This window comes from Bos grunniens, chromosome 7 (assembly GCF_055505025.1).
Source record: "Bos grunniens cultivar Pamir isolate PY7600 chromosome 7, Bosgru_T2T1.0, whole genome shotgun sequence".
Lineage (NCBI taxonomy): Eukaryota > Metazoa > Chordata > Mammalia > Artiodactyla > Bovidae > Bos > Bos grunniens.
Genome location: NC_141171.1, coordinates 65,527,275 through 65,547,904, shown reverse-complemented (window position 1 = coordinate 65,547,904; position 20,630 = coordinate 65,527,275). Strand labels below are relative to the sequence as shown.

General features: G+C 43.2%; 1 protein-coding gene across 2 annotated transcripts in view; it reads right to left on the bottom strand.

Annotated features, from left to right (window-relative positions):
- Nucleotides 1–20,630, bottom strand: part of GALNT10 (polypeptide N-acetylgalactosaminyltransferase 10) — a 229,680-nt gene that overhangs the window by 107,933 nt on the left and 101,117 nt on the right. For both annotated transcript variants that reach the window (XM_086412570.1, XM_086412571.1), the window contains exons 2-3: nucleotides 19,035–19,137; nucleotides 15,704–15,842 (exon numbers count right to left, since the gene is read on the bottom strand). In XM_086412570.1, coding sequence (XP_086268696.1) covers nucleotides 15,704–15,842; nucleotides 19,035–19,137 — 242 coding nt within the window. The remainder of the gene's footprint in view (nucleotides 1–15,703; nucleotides 15,843–19,034; nucleotides 19,138–20,630) is intronic.

The following is a 20,630-nucleotide window of genomic DNA, read 5'->3' as shown; positions in this document are numbered from 1 at the left end:
GTGAGAGTTGGACTGTGAAGAAGGCTGAGTGCCGAAGAATTGATGCTTTTGAACTGTGGTGTTGGAGAAGACTCTTGAGAGTCCCTTGGACTGCAAGGAGATCCAACCAGTCCATTCTAAAGAAGATCAGCCCTGGGTGTTCATTGGAAGGACTGATGCTGAAGCTGAAACTCCAATATTTTGGCCACCTCATGTGAAGAGTTGACTCATTGGAAAAGACCCTGATGCTGGGAAGGATTGGGGCAGGAGGAGAAGGGGACAGAGGATGAGATGGCTGGATGGCATCACCGACTTGATGGACATGAGTTTGAGTGAAATCCGGGAGTTGGTGTTGGACAGGGAGGCCTGGTGTGCTGTGATTCATGGGGTTGCAAAGAGTTGGACACGACTGAGCAACTGAACTGAACTGAACCGAACCTGCCCCAGAGACTTCAAATACAAGCAATATTTAAAGATCTTGGTTTGTGCAGTTTTGGCTTCTCCCTTTGAACTCACATTTTAGAAAACCCTTTGCTCAGATCAGATCTAGTTTTGAGATAGGTGTAAAAACAACAACAATAACAAAAAAAATTTTTTTAAGTACATAGCAAAATCCAACAGTTTCTTCACTCAGTTCTCCTACATGCTAAAACTGATCCTTCTGCAAATATAACATGCAGTGTGTACCAAGCACTCAAACTTTAAACATGGACTGACAGCAGGAAGGAGGAACTCTCGTTATCAGTGCAGTATGGGAGGTCAAGATGCCTGGAACTGTCAGCATGAAATAACAAATCATAAGGACCACACCTCCCCTTAGATGGCAAATGCCAGGTAAACATGGTTAAGGAGGAAAAGGGCTTTAATGTCAAGATTCTTCATGATTCATGAAAGGAGAAAAGAAGGAACCAAACTGAAGGCAACATGTTCAAGGATGTTTTTGCCTAGATTTCCAGAATGGAAACAACCTGTATGCCTGTCAACAGAGAAATGGTTGAATTGATGAGATTCCTGAGTAATATTACTCAGGTATTAGAAATGTCTATTAGAAATGTCTTGGAGATGTGACCATAGTGAAAAAGTACATGTAGAATAAAATACATATAGTGTGACCACATTTTTGTGGGGGGAAAACCCCAAAACAAAAACCCTCAAAGCTCTTGCTATGTCTATATATGTTATATAAGCAAATGAAAAATCTACAGAATGCTAAATTGTTAACATTCTCTACCAGGAAGATTTCAGGTTGGAGGTGGGTGGCAGTACTGTTGAATTCATCCCCTAAAAAAGGTGTGGAGAAAGAGGCTTATAACCAGGTGGGAGTTCCATTCTAGTCTCTGTAATGGTGCTCCTAAATGAGCTACTTTGCCTGTCTTATCATCATGCTGCCCTCGATAGCATCTTAATGAAGGGAGAGAATTGATAATTGCCTTTATCTTCCAGTCATTATTCTCTTTTTCCTTAAATTCCTGTGAGGCCAATACCACTTAGAAATCAAACCCATCTCTGTAACCACTTTCACTGAGGGCAATTTATCTGCTCCTGGACAAGCATCTGTTACCTTCAGCAGAGGGAGTGAACAGCAATTCGAGTAGTGTCTGGGCTGCGTCCATTTATCTAGCCAACCTTGCTCACTACACCTGGCCCAAGAACCATCACGCACAAAATATTTGAATTTGAAAATGTCTCCTCCTTCCCCGTGAGGAATGTGTCTCAGTCTTAGCAGAAGCAGCACAGACTAGGATCCAGGTCTGAGTCTCCTGTGCCTTCTATGGGCCATGTGAACTGCAGCAGAGAACTCACCTTCCCTGAGGTTCAGTGCGTGCATCTGTAAAATGGACCAGACAGCCCCTCTAGACACCCATGATTTCAGAGAGGCCACAATCTCAGAAAGAGTTGTGACAGAGTTTTTGTAAATGACAAGATGATGTCAAAACATAAAGGAGAGAAAAATATCATCACCCCAAAACTCAAGGTGGGCACAGGTGAGCTGAGAGGCTGGTGGGGCCCTCAGCACAAGGCCCGGCACACAAGCACTCGGATAAATGGCAGGTGTTGCTATTATTCATGGAGGATGCAGCATCCATTTCAAGATGACTTAGAAAATGCATCCGTTTGCAGAAATGGTAAAAGAACACAAACCACACAGCAGCTCACGTGGATGTTGAGTGGTTTTCGCCCAGCATAAATCGTAGGGGATACAGGCCCATTTGACTTTCAGTTGACAGGCAGCCATTTTTGTGTGTAAGCCATTTATCTCTGTAATTTCAACACAAGGGCTAAATTCACTGAGCTCTGTTTTAAAAATTACAGAAAAGAAGTCAATCTGAGAAATGTTATTGGCTGCCATTTCATCTTAAGATGTATGAGCACCTTTAAATTCCAATATTAGGTCTGATGGATCAATAACTGTTGTCATGGAAGGAACACTATTGTTCAGAAGAGAGAAATTTAATCTCAGAAGAGAGATGACTGAAGTTTCCTGAAGAATCAGTGATGCTACAGAGAAACCTGAACTTTTTCCTTTCCCGGCTCACAAATCATTCAGGCTAACAGTCTCTTTCTACTCCCGCTGCTCCTCCCTACACGACTGCCTTGCTAACAACCTGGCAAACTAGGGATTCCGGGTCGCTCTCGTCCTGAGCATCTCTGGGTTGCCAATCGTACATTCAAGCACCCCATTACGCAAGTGTCAAGTGAGATTTCTCCACCACACAAATCATGATAAGAACGGGAAGAACTGCTAATACATACTAAATATATCTTCCAAGCCTGTCACTGTTGTATAGAGGGCCTGACATACTTCTTGGTGCTGTATAGAGTGAGAGAGGGGTATGAACAGACAAACTCCAGCCATTCCAACCATTGTATTTAGATGGCGGAAGGTGTGCACCACCCTCACTACCCAAACTCTCACCCTGCACACCACACCACAGGCCACAGCTGACCTTGGGTCATTTTTAGATTTACTATCTGTTATGCCTCAGGCATTTCCTGCTAGTCAAGGAAAGTGAGTTAATTAAAATCACAATGTAATATATAGTATAATCAGAAAAGGATCCCATCACCATTTTCATTTTTCACAACGCAAATGGCATCAATTTATTCAACTGCCTACTTGACATCCTCATTTGGATGTTTTAAGAACATCTTAACCTTGACTGAAATACAAATCTTGATTTTCCCCCAAGCCTGTTCTTTCCAGTCTGTAAATGGCAACTCCCATCTCCCCAGTCGCTCTGGCCAAAAGCCTCAGTGCTATCCTTGACTCCTTTCTTTTTCTTATATCCATACTGTCTGTAAGTAAATTCTGTCATCTTCATCTTCCAAGTACATTTAGAAATTGGCCACTGGTAATCTCTACTCCCACTGCGGTCTGAGTCACTGTCACTGTAATATACCCCGACTAGTCTCCCTGTCACTATCCTTGGCTGCCTCAGTCTATTCTAACACAGCAACCAAAGAGATCCTTTGAAAATGAAAATCAGATCCAGGTGCTCTTGGCTCAAAACCTTCCAAGGCTTCCCATCTTACTCACTTCAGTAAAAGCCAAAGCCCCACCAACAGTTGAAGCTCCAATACTCTGGCCACCTGATGCAAAGAGCCAACTCACTAGAAAGGACCCTAATGCTGGGAAAGATTGAGGGCAGGAGGAGAAGGGGATGACAGAGGATGAGATGATTGGACGGCATTATCGACTCAATGGACATGAGTTTGAGCAAACTCCGGGAGATGCTGAAGGACTGGGAAGCCTGGCGTGCTGCAGTCCATGGGGTCACAAAGAGTTGTAACAACTTAGCAACTGAACAATAACAACAAAGCGTCACCATGACTCTGGCGCTCCTCCAGCCTTGCTTTTCATCACTCTCCTCCTGGCTCACTGGGGCACCGCAGCAAGCATGACGGTCTCAGGGTCTTTGTACTTGTTTCCTCTGCCTGAAGGACTCTTCCCCAGTTAACTGCTTTACTAGGCCCCTCGCTTCTTCATTTCTATGTTCATATGTCACCTTATCAGCAAAGCATTCCCTGACCACTGAAATAAAATACGCCTTATTCCCATCACTTTCTCTACTTCCCATCTTGCTTCTTTCTTCTCCTGTATCACTAAAAAATTAGTACGTTAGTTTGTTTGTTTATGACCTCCCCTGCCCAGTAGAATGTAAGCTCTAGGATGGGAAATATAAGCCTATTTTGTTCATTGCTGTTTTCCCCAAGGACTAGCCTACACAAGAAGCACACATGGTAGGCACACAATAAATATTTGAACTAATGAATGAATGACTTGCAGAGGTAGTTTTAATCGGCTAATAGCCTTGAGATCTCTTCAAGGCAGGGACAGACATTTGATCATATCAATATAAATGAATAGGAGCAGGCTGCATCTTAGGTGGGCTACAGATTGGGGATGGAGGAGTGAGAAAGGAGCCCCTAACACACATACATGGTTACCTTAAATTCCTGATTTAATTAGCTCTAGATACTTTCATGAGGCGTCTATGCAGCAGGAGCCCAAGAACACAGAAGCTCTGCCAAAAGCTTCCCTTGGTCTCCAGGGTAATGCACAACTGGTGATGCCTTCTGGGCCAGGAAACCTCAACTCTTTTATATCCCTGGCCTTTCCTGCTTGGGCTCACATCCCTGTCTGTTTCTGGGAATATTTATAAACATCAGGCTTTCCTGTTTCTCACGCCCCAGCAACATCAAGGCCACACGATCATGGGAGGAAGCTGGTGGTCCCTCAATAGGACCTAAGCTGCTAGCTCTCCTGGGCCCAGGGAGCCGTATCCCCTCAGTGCTCTCCCTCTTCTTGATTCCCTATCCTTTTATCTGGATGTTGTGGGTAATGCAACAGTCAGCAAACCATGAGAACAAATCCATTTCCAACTAAATTCTATTATTTCTAATTTTTTGGTGGAGTGTTTAGGGTTTTCTATACATAAAGTAATGTCATCTGCAAATGGTGACAGTTTTACTTCTTCCTTTCCATTCTGAATGACTTTTTTCTCTTTTTCTTGACTAGTTGCTCTATCTAGGGCTTCAAGACAATGCTGAATAAGAATGGCAAGAAGGGGTATCTTTGCCTTGTTCCTGATTTTAGAGATAGCGTTTAACTTTTCATTATTGAGTAGGATATTAATTGTGCATTTGTCACATATGGCCTTTATTATGTTGAGATACATCCCTTTTATACCCACTTTTGAGATTTTTTTAAAATCATAAATGGGTGCTGAATCTTGTCAAAGGCTTTTTTTTGCATCTATTGAGATGATCATACAGATTTTATCCTTCATTTTGTTAATGAGAATCATACTGATTGATTTCTGGATGTTGAACCATCTTTGCATCCCTGGAATAAATCCCACTCAATCACACTGATCCTTCTGAACTATTATTGAGTTTGGTTTGTTAATATTTCATTGATGCCGGAAGCCGGTGAGGCATTCCACTCGTGACAAAGGTCATGAGGAAGGAGGCTCGGCATACGCAAAGGCGGGATCGAGCCTCAGGAGTCCGCCCGGATATTCTCGAGCATCTACCCCCCAAAAAAACAGAGTCTGCCTACTTTATTGCTTTGTGCTCTCACCTCTGACTTTACTGGGGGCTGTCCCCTACCACCATCTCGCTCTCTCTGTCAAAGAGTTAACTTACAGCTCCAATTAATAAAGTTCCTGGGCAATTAGGAGTGTTTAAATCCAAACCCCTCAGATGGCTCTCTAACTCGCCTGACAAATTTACCCGGACTCCTACAGCTATGCATAGGATTGTTTAGTCTCCCAGCCTCGAGAGGCACAGGAAGCTTAAGATATTCAAATAGCTTAGAGCCTCTCAGAGAATTAGAAACTGTCGGAATAAACTAGTAAAAGATTTCATTGATGAGCCAATGCTTGCTGCCAAGTTTTCACATCCCCTGAATTGTATGCTTGAATGTGTATTAATTAATATAGTTGGTATATAGAAAAAATAAGTAGTGGCCTTGGTGTTAGTAACTTTAGACCCTTAAGGTAATAAATTCTTTTCTTTGTTGTAAACCCATTACACATCCGCCCTATAGGAATGCAATTTTATCTTCAGAAGATGGCGCCAAACCTTAAAATAATTACTCTTAGAGAAAATAAGTCTTTGTTGATAAGTCCTTGTCAAGAGTCATAAAATGTTAGTAGGCCTTCTGGCCAGAAGATGATGTAAATCACCTAAACCATTTGTATATGATAAATCTGCAGGAAAGAAACCCTGGTTTTTGATAAGAATCAAAGACTGCTGACTTTGCATCCCCTATTATCCTCTATGTGTAACTTAGGGTATAAAAACCCCTGTTGAAAATAAAGCTATGGGCCTTGCTCACCAGCGCTTGGTCTCCCCATGTCATTCTTTTCACATTCTGGCTGAAGTCTCCATCTGGACCGCGGAACCCACCATGCTTACTAATTATGCCTGGGCTTCTAAGATCCACTCGAGAAGGTGTCTAGGGTGAGGCACCTTCCGCTATTCGAGAGGGCGCCTGTGGCCTATGTAAGTGGTGCAAACTTCTTGTCTTGAAGTTTTATTGGTCTCCCGCGTAAACCAAGCTACTCAGCCTCTTTTCTCCACTGAATTTTCCTACTGAGCTATCCTCATTCTCTCCTTCGAATGGCCGTCTCTCCTTTGAATACCCTGGATCAGCCGGGGCAGGACCCCGGCACATTGAGGATTTTTACATCTATGTTAATGAGAGATATTGGTCTGTAATTTTCTTTTTTGTGTTGTCTTTGTTTGGTTTTAGTATCAGGGTAATGCTGGCTCCACAATGACTTGAAATATACTCCATCCTCTTTAATATTTTGGAAGAATCATGTAGAATTTGTATTGTTTCTTAATTTCGGGAGGAGGAATTCACCATGGAACCTATTTGGGCCTGGAGTTTACTTTGTGGGAAGGTTCTTAATATAATTCCAGTTTCTTTACTAGATATTGTCATTTAGTCGCTCAGTCGTGTCTGACTCTTGCAAGCCCATGGACTGTGACCTGCCAGGCTCCTATATAGGGTTATTTAAATGAATTATTTCTTCCTGAGTAAGCTTTGGTAGTTCGTGTCTTTCAAGGAATTTGTCATTTCATCTAAAAGTTGCTGAATTTATAGGAATTAAGTTGTCTAGAACATTATTTTCTCTTAATAGTAATAGAATCTGTAGTTATGTCACCTTCCTCATTATTGATATTGTTAATTTGTGTCTTTTTTTTCCCCTTATCAGCCTGGTTAGATGTCAATCAATTTAATTGACCATCTCAAAGGACCATCTTTTAGGTTCATTGATTTTTTTCTATTGGTTTTCTATTTCTATTGAAATAGAAAATAGAAAATAGAGATCTATTTCATTGATCTCTGCTTTGATCTTTTTAAAATATTTCCTTTCTTCTGTTTATTGCAGATTAACTTACTCTTTCTAGTTTTTAAAGTAGAAGCTGATGTCATCAATTTGAGACCATTCTTCTTTTCCAATAAAGGCATTTAATGCTACAAATTTCTTCTTACATGCTACTTCAGTGACATCTCATAAATTCAGATACATTCAGTTTGCATTATCCTTCAATTCAAAATACTTTCTAATTTTCCTTTTGATTTCTTCTTTGACCCATCTGTTATTCCTGAATTATATAGCTTTCAAACATTTAGAAATTCTAAAGGAATATTCTATTATTGGTTTCAACATTTACTTTAACTGTGGTCAGAGAACATAATTTGTATCCCTTGAACCCGTTTAAATTTATGAAGACTTGTTTTCTGGTCATGAATATAGTCTATCTTGGTAAATGTTCTGTATGCACTTGAAAAGATTATATATTTCGCTATTGAGTGGAGTGTTCCACAAATGTCAACTGGGTCACACTGCCTTCTGGATTAGCTGGTTGACAGTGCTGTTCAAGTCTACTATATCCTTGCTGATTCTCTATTTGTTGTATCAGTTATTGAGAGAGAAGTATTGAAATTTCATAATTGTGGCTCCGTCTATTTCTCCTTGCAGTTCTATGACTTTTTGCTTCATGTATTTTGAAACTCTCTTATTAGATGCTTAAACATTTAGGATTGCTATGTCCTCTTGATGAATGATTCCTTTATTATGAAATGACCTTCTTTATCCCCGGTAATAGTCTTTGTTTTGTAGTCTATTTGACTAGTATTAATATATAGCAATTCCAGTTTTCTTTTACTAGTTTAGCTCAGAAGACCTTATCTATCTTTTCACTTTTAATTTATTTGTATCTTTATCTTTACAGTGTGCTTCTTGCAGGCGGCATGTACTTGGATCTTGCTTTCCTATCTGACAGTTTGCTTTGCCATTGAAATAGTTAATGTGATTATTTAACATGATTATTGATATGGTTAGGTAAAAGTTCATCATCTTGGTACTTACTTTCTACTTTTCCTTTCTGGTATTTGCTCTTTCTTTCCTGTTTTTCTGCCTTCTGGATTAACTGAATATTTTTCATGATTCCATTTTACCTCCTTTGCTGTCTTATTAGCTATAACTCTTTGCTTTTGCTATTTTAGTACTTGCTTTAGGGTTTATAGTATAAGCTTTGAACTTATAAATTCTATTTTCAAATGATAGTATACTACATCACAAATAGTACAGAGAATGTTATAACGATATACTATCATTTCTGTCCTCTAACCTTTATTGTGGGATACATTTTTATCTACACTTTAAATACAATAATATGTTATTTTTTCACACAGTCAGATATCTTTTTTAAGATTTAAACAGCAATAAAAAATAGCATATATATATCTCTCTCTCTCTCTACATAGTTACTATTTTTAGTGATCATTCTTTGAGAATGAAGGCTCCTATTTCCATCTGATATCTTCCCCTCTCAGAGAATATCCTTCAGCATTTCTTGTAGTATAAGACTGTTGTGCTGAATTCTTTCAGCTTTTTTCTAATGTCAGAAAAGTTTTTATTTTGCCTTTATTTTTATATTTTTACTGGGTAGGGAATTTTAGGTTGTCAGAGTTTTACCTTTCAGGACTTTAAAACAGTTGCTATGCCGTGCTTTTGATTGTGCTGTTTTCAGTGAAAATTCTGTCGTTCTTATCTTTAGTTCTCTGTCTAGAACAAGGTTTATTTCTCTGGCTATTTTAAATTTCATTCTCTTTATTGCTGATTTTCAATAATTTTACTATGATGTCTTGGTGTTGTTTTATTCATGCTTCTTGAGATTAGTTTTTACTGAGCTGCTCAGATGTACAATTTCATAGTTGTCATTCACTTTGGAGAACTTCTGGCCATTATTTCCCTCTTCTTCATGGACTCCAATCACATGAATATTCAACTGTTTAATGTTATCAACATTCATCAATGCTTTTTTCATTTAAAAAAAATGTTTTTTCTACCGTTTTTATTCTGAGTAATTTCTTTTCCTCCTATTCACTAATTTTTTTGTGTGTGAAATATTTGTTCTGTCATTCATCCCATATATTGCATTTTTCATCTCAGACACTGCTAGTTTCATTTCTAGAATTTGAATCTTTGTAAAAAAATTATTCATTTATTTATTTTTGGATGTGCTGATTCTTTGTTGCTGCGTGAGCTTTTCTCTAGTTGTGGCAAGCGGGGGCTACTCTTTAATTGCAGTGCTTGGGCTTCTCGTAGTGACGGCGTCCCTTTTGTGGAGCAGGGGCTCTAGTGTGTGTGGGCTTCAGCAGTTGTGGCTCCCAGGCTCTAAAGCACAGGCTCAACAGCTGTAGCACACAGGCTTAGTTGCTCTATGGCATATGAGATCTTCTCAGATCAGGGATCGAACCCGCATCTCCTGCATCAGCAGAAAGGTTCTTAACACTGAACCAACAGGGAAGCCCAAATTTGAGTCTTTTTACATCTTCCATGGCTGTAATGTTTTAAACATACGGAATACTGTTATAATAAGTGTTTTAGTGTCCTCTGATAATTCGAAATCAGAATTATCTGCGTCAACTTGGGGTCGATTTTGATAAGAGTATTTTCCTCATTATGGGCCATCTTTTCTCTACTTTTTCACATGTCTGATAGCCTCTGATTATATTTTACCCTGGTTGGTGCTGAATATTTTGTTATAGTTTCTCGAGCTTTGTCCTGGGAGGAAGTTACTTGGAAACAGTTTGATCCTTTTGGGGCATAATTTATGCTTCTTCAGACTGGTCCAGAGCACTGTTCAGTTGAGGGCTAATTAGTCCCCACTGACGCAATACTCTTCTAAGTAGGAGATCCAGTTCTCCATGAGTTACAGATTACAAGGTTTTCCAGTTTGAGTGGAGGCAAGAGGCACAATTTCCCACCCAGTGTGAGAGCTAGCACTCTTTGCTCCCTTCCTCCCAGGTGGCTCCTTTCCCAGTTTCCCCACACCCATCAGTACAATCTACTCAGTACTCAGGGGATCTGTAGATCTCTGCAGATCAGTCTCCATACAGCTCTCTCCTCTCCAGTCCCTTGTCTGGTGAACTCTGGACTCTCAGCTCCATCTCTTCAGCTCAGGAAGTCCTCAGGGTTCTACCTGGGGACCTCCTTGCACCATGGCCTGGAAACTCTAGGAAACAAGTTGTGAGGTCTTTGTAGGATTCTTTCATTTATTTCCCATCTCTTAGAGATTACTATCCTTCATTGCCTGAAGTCCACAGTTTTAAAAACCATTATTTCATATATTTTACTTTTTGTTTTCTTTTGGTTGTTTCAGTCATGCAGGTAAACTTGGTTCCTGTTATATCTTGGCCGCTAAATCCAAATTTCATGTCTACACGTACATTCATATTGGGGCATTATCACTACTGCTACTTCTACTACTACCGTAGCAGTAACTGTGATTGAATTAAATTTCCTGTGCCAGCAAGTTATCATTTTTTTCAGAGAGTATATTTAATAAACATATGTCAAAGGTAATAGGCTACAACTCCCTCCCTTGCTGCCTTTGTAGCTTGTTGGGGATGTAAAGGCACTCAATAGAATCCAGGCCTATTATAATAACATGAGCTTATAAATTCTTTTGAAGAAACTGAACACATACCATAAACTAACCATGTTAACTGAACAAAAAGTAAAAAGGAGCATGGAACCAGGAACCTGGTAGACTTGGGCCTTTTATTATAACAAAGATGCCATTCAGTTCATTCATTACTGAAAGCTATACTCATGACTGCAAAAGGCAGGTCAGGATTGTAGGCTGCTTTCATCCCCACCATGCACAGAAGAAGCTGATCACCCATCAGAAGGGTTCGCCCAGGGATCTTTAGACCCAGGATGCTTCCAGCAGTTGGGACTCCATTGCCATCAGCTGTGTGCCCTGGAGGGGGCAGTTGGTGAAAGATGCCAAACAGTTGCCAAAGGGCAGTTGCCAAACAGGCTACCAGGGCCACCTCCAGGGGAGAAGGAAAGTGGGCCAGCCCACCAGCCATCCTCTGTTTCCGCTCCCTTGGCAGGAGGTGCAGAGGGCAGGCCTGCTCAGAGCCAGCTGGCCACCTCCACTGTGCAAACCCAGCCACTGGGGCTGTACCGCCCAGTCTCCATTCTCCATGGCTGTATGGTCCCCCACGCAGATTCTGGAGGAAGTGAATGCGGCTGGCACAAACAAACAGCCCCTCAATTCTGTTCCTCACATGCTGTTGCCAAAATTCAGTCTGAAGGAGTAGAAGGCAAACATAAACCTCAGCTCCTGCCGGAGAAGTTGTTTAAGCTAAAAGAAACCAGAGAGACTGAGCAGCTCAACTGCTCTAATTTCCTCGCACATTTCTGCTGTCAAACTCCAGGAGAGATCCCCCGCCCACTCCACTTCCCCTGGAAAAAGAAAAAAGTTCTTCAAGAAACCTGTCAACTCATTTATGAAAAATCAGCTTCCGCAACAAGATTCTAAAAAAGGTGGGGGGTGGGGAGTGTCAGGAGCACTGGATTTAGCGGCATCTTTCACCATAACTTGGATCTGGCTGGGTGGGTGGACTGGTAATAGAGGCGCCTTAGGTGGAAATCACACCTACCCAGAACTGGGCTTCCTTCCCTTAAACCCAGACCCTGAACCCCTCTGCCAGGCTGGTGAAGCTCATGGTCACTTCTCAGAATAATGCTCACAAGGAATAAAATAAAATATATGAGCTTGTAAAGGAAACCAGTTAGGCTGAAATACAGTTATCAAAATAATAAAGAAATCTGAAATAGAGTCATAAATGTGCTTCTTCACTAACACATTAGATGACAAGATCAAGTGGAAGTTCTAAAATCTACCCTCATCCCAAAGCAGTGATGAGTATCTGTGACATTTCAAGATATCTGTAAAGCGATGGGAAAGTAGATGATTTCTTTTGGTGACATCATAGGTACTTCATTGCCTACATTCATAACTGAAGCGAGCACTAGATTTCCGTGAGAGGTTCATGAAAAGAAAAATGCAAAGTTGTTTTCACTCAAGTTTATAGACCCTCCTGAATTCTAGTCACAAACCTCTCTGTGGGTCCTGGGACTCCTTGAGTAGGAAGACCTTTCTTTTTCTTGGCTGTTGGGAGAGAGCACTGCACTGGGAGACAAAGGGGCACATCCCCACCCTGGCTTCCCCTCTAACAGCTGAGAGACTCACCCTGTAAGTCAAAGACTGTGCATTGTCTTGCCTAGCTCTCTACTTGCAATGAGGTCTTGCAAAGGTTGGTGTAGGGTGGGGGTGTCCTCTGGGGTTCCAAAGCACCCTATGCCCGCCCCATCACTGGTTCTCATCTGTGGTGTAATGACCTGCTTCTGCCATCTGCCTCCACCTCTTGTTCTAAGGCAGCAATAAGGGCTCATTTATCATTGTGTTCCTGGTGTTAAGAACAGGGCTTGGTACACAGAAGACCATGAATATCCATTTACTAGATGAACAGGTGAATGAGTGGATGAAAACTTCTCTCTCATTGTAAAAAAATATTCCTTATTTCACACCAGTAGTTCTCAACCCTATCTACATGTGAAAATCGCATCCTGAGATTTTAGAAAATCCTGAGACCCAGGCTATACCTCCAGAAATTCAGACTCCAGTGGTTGGGGTGGGGCACAAGTTTTTTTATTTTTTAAAACCACCCCAGGTACAGCCAAAGTTGAGAGTCTACAGAACCACAGAGCAGTGGTTGAGGTGAGAGTATAATGCTCCCATATGAACTTTCCTAGACTTAGAAAGATGAAATTAATGCAGAAACTGAACTCTGCAAGGGGCTAAACATAAATTGAGTTTCTGACCCTTGGAGTCAGGTCACAGTTCTGAATCCAGCAACATCCGAAATATCTGAACTATATTTTCATACTTACATGAAAAAAATCCCAGGCTTGATAGCGAAGACCATGAAACAAATTGCAACCCCTCGGGCAAGCCCTGCAAGGCCCCTCACTCCCTCCCCTCACTGTAAGAAATCCTTGCGAATTCTTACAGGTCTGGGCAAGCAGCACACCTTTTCGTGAAAATTCCTAGTTGAGTGCTTTCCTCATCTATACAGTGGAGATGATAATAATAACGCCAACCTTCAGGTAATGTTGCAGGGACTGAAAGATGTAAGGGGCCAAAAAGCACTTTTAAGTAGCCAAACATGCTACCAAGATTCTTTATTATTATACTCTACCAGTTGAGCTCGTAGAGGTAGAAAGACCTAATGACTCATACTAGGTCAGACTCTCTGCATGCAAATTCTGGCACCACCTTTTACCAGCTATGTCATCCAATACTAATTATTTAACTCTTTGGACCTCATTCCTCAAGTGTAAAATGGTGATAACAAAGGCACCTATGTCCCAGGGTTTTGGGAAGGTTTGGCTGAGTTAACGTACTTAAAGTACCATTGGTTCTAGGGTTGGTAGATGAAGACTATTAGAATGGATAACAACAGGTCCTAATGTATAGCACAGGGGACTATATTCAATATCCTGTGATAAACCACAATGGAAAAGGATATTAAAAAAAAGAATGTATATGTAAAACTTGAGCTTTGCATCAGAATCACATGGAGGGCTTGTTAAAACACTGATGGCTGAGCCCCTACGCAGAGCTTTTGATTCAGTAAACCTGGGCTGGGATCCAGAAATTTGCATGTCTAACAAGCTCTGCTGGCCTGGCAACTACACTTTGAGAACCATTGGCTTAGAACAATGCCTGGCATACAGTAAGTATCTAATAAGTGTTAGCTGTTACTATCTTTCCCTGGCCTCTAATTTTGTAGTCCCTGAGCAAAATAGTTTCTGCTCCACTGCTACCCATAACAGCCTTCATGGAAAAAAAAACATAAAAAAATTTTTTTTATCTTATAATCGGGTACAGCCGATTAACAATGTTGTGATAGTTTCAGGTGAACAGTGAGATGCCTCAGCCATACATGTATATGTATCAATTCTGCCCAAACTCCTCTCCAATCCAGGGTGCCACATAACATTAAGCAGAACTCCCTGTGCTATGGAGTAGGTCCTTATTGGTTATCCATTTTAAATAGAGCAGCATGTACAAGTCCATCCCAAACTCCTTAACTATCCCTTCTCCCTGTCCTTCCCTCCTGGCAACCATAAGTTCATCATCTAAGTCTGTGAGTCTCTTTTTGTTTTGGAAGTAATTCTGAAATCTGCTAGCAGTGGTCTCCAAGGTGTGGACCCCATGAACACCACATGGGAGCTTACTAGTAATGAAGGTCTTGGCTGCCCACCCAGATCCACTGGATCAGGAAGTATGGGCTTGAGGCTCAACATCTTGTGTTCCAACTAACAGCCCTCCATGTGATTCTAAAGCACAGCAACTTTAAGACATACTGCTCTATTAGAAAGTCACCATGACCACCACAATACTCCTTTCAAAAGTGAAAGGCAGGATGGCTTAAGATCCAGAGTAGAGTGTTTGGTTGAACTGGAGCTCAAGAACTGACTCAGCTTCTTAGTCACTGTGTGGCAGTACCCCTTTAAGCTTCGGTTTCCTCATCCATAAACATGGGCATCATCATGGGGCCTACAGTGCAGGGAACTGACATGAAAAAGTGCTTGGACACACACTACGTGTTCAAACAAAGTTAGCGGTCACTGTTATCTTTTTAATCATGATGACATGTGCGCTCTCAAAATGATTTGGGATAGCTTATAACCAAGACTTGAGGGCTTCCCTGGTGGCTCAAACAGTAAAGCGTCTGCCTGCAATGCGGGAGACCTGAGTTTAATTCCTGGGTCGGGAAGATCCCCTGGAGAAGGAAACGGCAATCCACTCCAGCACTCTTGCCTGGAAAATCCCATGGATGGAGAAACCTGATAGGCTACAGTCCATGGGGTCGCAAAGAGTCGGACACGACTGAGAGACTTCACATAACCAAGACACATACATAAAAGTGCACAGGATAGCTAAAATAAAGAGTTAAAAAAAAAAAAAAAGAAATAAAAATGTCACACACAGAAGGTGGAGCAAGGGAGGGTTGAAACTGTTGTTGCACTTGTCTTGCAAATTGAGGTCTGGACTTCCGTGTGGGCCAGAGTCCAAAGAGGAAATACAGAGATCCTGGTTTCCACTGCATGAATAGAGGAAGGAGACCAACTCTTTAGGGGAGACAATACCGTTCCCTTGGCCATGCCAGCTCTAAATTCTAGGAGAATCTGCTCACAGGAACCTGTACACAAAGGCCCTGGATAACAGAGGGAATCTCCTCCAGCAGTGCTTTATGGACCTGTTTCTTTAATCCTCAACGAGAGTCAAGGGCAAAAATCCTTAGATCCCAGAAGATGAGAGAAGTTACACTCACTTTGGGTGCCGAATGTCAGGGAGAGAGCGATTCAGGGAGATTTTATCACTGACGTAAATGTTAAATCCATTTTCTCGGTATGCCTGGTCCACTCGCTCAGCATAGGTCAACGGGAAGGGCTTCCCTTGTTCTCCGTCTCCTAGGAGCAAACAGCAAAATCCGGGTTGCCAATTAAATGCAGTGGGAAAGGGAAGAGGAAAAACGTGCTTAAATCACCAAGAAAAGACTTTACACTTGCTACAGAGTGTTTCTCTGGATTCTGCAGGGCTAAAGAGGGAAAGGGAATGAGACTCAGCCATGGCTGTGTCATGCACTGCAGCTCCGTTCTCCTGTAACTTCCACAACAGGCTGTCAGGGTGGACACGTGAGCCCTCTTTCTACAGAGAGAAAAGCCGGGACTTGGGACTTCCCTGGTGGGTCAGTGGTAAGGAGTCCACCCGCCAATGCAAGGGTCATAGGTTTGATCCCTGGTCCAGGAGGATCCCACATGCCATGGGGTGACTGGACCTGCATGCCACAATTGCTGAAGCCAGCGTGCTCTAGAGCCAGGGCTCCATAGCCGGAGAAGCCACCGCAACGAGAAGCCCACACACTGCAACTGGAAGGCAGTCCCCACTCGCCACAGCTGGAGAGGGTCCAGTATGGCAACAAAGACCCAGTGCAGCCAAAAATAATAAGTAAATAAAATTATGCAATAAAAAAGGAAAACCAGGACTCAGAAAGGTTATAAAAGTAGGTCTCTGGGCTCCATGCTTTCCCACCCTCTACCAGGAGCCCCAAACATCCCTGACCCTGAAGTCCGCCCACCTGGATGGGAGGCCAGGTCACCTGCCTAGGAGCTGACCAACCTTGGGCCAGTCACACTAGCTCTATGAACTGTAGCTTGTTCTTGTCTGGTACCCATACCATCCTGAGAAAGTCAAATGAGAGGCTGTACACCCAAGAGCTTTCGGTAAAGATAAACCCTATTAACCATGTGAAGAAATTCTGTGATTCCTCTCCAGGCGACTCGAACTTTACATGTAAATCAAAATTGCCACAAATGATCAAAGATGCTTTGATTTTTTTTAAGCCAGCAAACTAATGACAATCTGCCTTGCCTAGGCCTGAACTGCCTGAAAAGTGTGGCTCTTAGTCTGGGATCTGGGTGGATCCAGTGCCAGCTTTCCTTTCTCTGTACAAGCCATCTGGGGAAAGAGTCCCTGATGCTCCAGGAAATTACTTTCCGGGTTTCCGGGGTGCAGATGGTATGTGCTGATGTCCCCTAACCCCTGCAATAATAGACCAAGCACCTGCCATTGGCGACAGTGTGGAAGAAATGGTAACAGAATCAGCTAACTGAAAATCACCTCATCTTTTGGAGCCCGTGGCCTGAGCAACACCCCATTTACTTTGCAAAGTAAATGATGTCAACATCAGCATGATGAGAAGGTGCAAGTAGAGAGGTGGAGCCTGGGGCGGTGCCTGCTCTGATCCAGCCTGACGATGGAGAGACTCTGCTGCCTGTAACTTGCATGGCTCTGTGATAAGACACTGCTGGCCAGTGCCCAGCATGATCCCACAAGGGACACAGATGCTGCAGGCAGACAAAGAAGGGCAGAAGCATCTGTTTGGGCGGGGAGGGAAGCTCTGGTGGAGGGGGCAGTGCAGGGGAATGATTCCAAGTTCAGGCCCTGGAGCTGCATTGAGTGGAGTTTGAAGCCCAGCCCTGCTGCTCCTGCCTGTCATCTTGGGAGAGCCTTCAGCTTTTCTGTGTCTTGGGTTTTTCCCTTAGTGTTCATTGGGATGAAAAGGTTCAGTGTGATGATTAAGGGGGGAATGCAGGGGAAGACAGAGAAGGCAGTGGCACCCCACTCCAGTACTCTTGTCTGGAAAATCCCATGGATGGAGGAGCCTGGAAGGCTGCAGTCCATGGGGTCTCTGAGTGTCAGACACAACTGAGTGACTTCACTTTCACTTTTCACTTTCATGCATTGGAGAAGGAAATGGCAACCCACTCCAGGGTTCTTGCCTGCAGAATCCCAGGGACAGGGGAGCCTGGTGGGCTGCCATCTATGGGGTCGCACAGAGTCGGACACAACTGAAGTGACTTAGCAGCAGCAGCAGCAGCAGAGCAAGATGCCCGGCACACAGTGAGTGTTCAACCTGGGCTGGTTACTATTATTCTTAATAATGTCACCACTGCTTACTCTTTTCTGGCTAGTTAGCCCAACGTTCTAATAATTCTGGTATAAGTGCCTGGGAAATTAGCTCTTTTCAAATGTTTCCTTTCTTAATCTAAGCAGCATTCCAACCCTTCATTCTAAATCATTGGCAGATGTGTCTTTGGATTTCCCTGACCACCAGTTACTATGTCAGCTGTATTCAGAGCTTCTTGTAATCTGGTTTTGTCACAGTGTAACATTTTAAAAAAGAAAATCAATAGTGCTGGGTACCTCTGATACAAAAATGAAAATACAAATCCCTTATATTTCTTTCCAGTATTGTAAAGCTATACTTTATTTGTCACCTTCACAAAAGTACTCTTTGGTTATCAAAGCAGGAAGCATAAGCCCTGAGGACAGAGGGGAAACCGAGGCTCCAGGAGTCTGGAATTTATCTGAGGGTCAGATGGGTGGTAGGTAGCATCAGAGCTGCTCTCCTGGCTCCTAGGCAGGCCCTTTGGAGATGACTCTCCACATGATTTCTATATACCTCACCCATTCCAAGTCTGCAGCGGAACAGGAGCTGTTCCAAAGGCTAATCAGGTGAAGAAAGCTTCAGCAGAAGCCCACTAGTTTCACTCAGCCCTGTGGCTGTGATGTTGGGGAGGGATCAACTCAGCCCTCCAGACCTGGGTTCAAGTCTCAAGCTTGCCTCTTTCTCATTGTATGTCTGCAGGTAAATTACCCCACCTCTGTGAGCTCCAGGTTCCTTCTCATCGAATGAGCTACAAAGGTTGGTTAGGGGTTTCATCAAGAAAACGTGCAAAGTGTGGATCGTAGGCCTTTTCGCTGTTGGTGTTCAGTAAATGTGGGTTCTTATTCTTACTGCTCCTCATTTTAGTGGTAACATATCTTCCAGGAGGGAGACATTTTCTATCACCATAGGGTTTCAGGGCAAAGGGCTGAAAGCAGTGGATCTGATGATGTGAATGGAGAAAGGGGTCAGCTAACAGGTGAAGGAGGGGAGAGGGCTGGCCCTGGGAACCAGGGGAAGGGATAATGGCAAACGGACAAGGAGTCAACAGGAGGTCTAGATGCTCCCATAAAACACACACACACACACACACACGCACACATGTGCAAGCACTCTCCAGGGGACCCACCCGTGGACGCCCTGCCCTTCGTACCTACACGCTGAGCATCCCTCTTGATGGCTTCTTTGTCGTGCCAGTCCTTCAGTTTCTGCCTATCTCCAAAGAAAAAGCTCTTCTTTGGTTGATTGTGTGAGCCCTTAAAAAAAGACAAAAACTATGAAAAAGAGGAAAAGGGAAAATAAGTTTAATAACAAAGAGACCCAGCAAGTACATGGCCTAAGGGATGAATGTCTGCCATCAGTGGTTCATTTATTAATTCCCTCAGAACTTGCTTACTCCTGCCCACCTGTGCCAGCCAGGTGTGCAAAGTTCAGAAAGATGACACACAGTGCCCACCCTCCGGGAACTGACAAACCCATGGGAGAGAAGGCAGATGGACAGACACTCCTTTTACAGAAGAGAGAAGGTGGTAGGTATGACACTGTCTAGCAGAAATATAATGTAAGCTACCAAGATGAGCCACATATGTAACGCTACTTTTTTAAACCAGGTGAAGTGAGTTTTGACAATGTATTTCATTTAGCTTCATATACTCCATCAAAAGCAGGAGTTTCCAAAACTGTGGCAAAACTGTCTTCCATGAAATTGGTCCCTGGTGCCAAAAAGGTTGGGGACCACTGATCTAAAGTAAGATCATTTCAACAGGCAGTGGAAGCAAATGTTGAGGTTAAGTCTATGTTCCTTTTTGTGTGTGCACTGAGTCTTCAAAATCCAGTGTGTATGTCACACTTGTGGGCATCTCAGTTCAGCCTCCTTCCAAGTGCTTAAGAGCCACAGCTGCCTAGTGGCTCTGCACTGGATGAGGCAGAGGAAATGGACCTGGGATGAGAGGTTCCGAGAAAGAGCTAGAGGACTTCACTTCCACCCGGGAGAAGTGGGGAAGGGTTCACGGACACTGGGGCCTTTGGGCTGGACTTCAGACAAGTTGAAATGAGAGGCTGGCAGAGCGCACACTCTGGGCGGGTGGAGCATGGTAGAGTGGGCTGGGCTCAAGGAGCACGGAGCACAGGAGGAGGAGCTGGGTCACAGTCATCTCTGCAGTCCCAAAGAAGGCCTGGTCCCAGAGACGGGAAGCAGCTGGCAGATGTACGTAGAAGGTCTGAACAAGTGCTCGGATGACTGAAAGAAAACAGGAATGCACAGGAGAGCGGCCCCCAGAGGCTGGAGCTGAAGACATTTATTATGTGTTCCAGGAGGGGAGTCTGTCCTGGTGGGCCGGTTAAGGAAGCAGTTTCCCAGAGGTTGCATTCCAGCCTCTGGGGTCATCAAAAGGTGCCAGATGCTTTCCCATGCCAAGAGTCAGGCCCCAGGGCTCAGTAAGAGTCTTTCTAAGGTGACACTGCTCCACACTGCTGTTTCTATCTTCTGTGTTCACCTAGATGAGAACAGCTTTCCCCATCACCTTGCCCTTAAAAAAACCCACAGACCTGCTCATGCCACTGTGGTGTGCAGGATCCACTAGTCCTATTTCCTGTATAATTACCTATGAAGGCCCTGAACACATGGTGTGCTGGAACATTAGCACTAACAAGAAGCCACTGGAATAAAATCATCCTCATGCCTGTTTATTAAGTCCCTGGCTGATCCTCGCATTAGCACATTTTCCATAAGGGCTCAATATCCCTACAA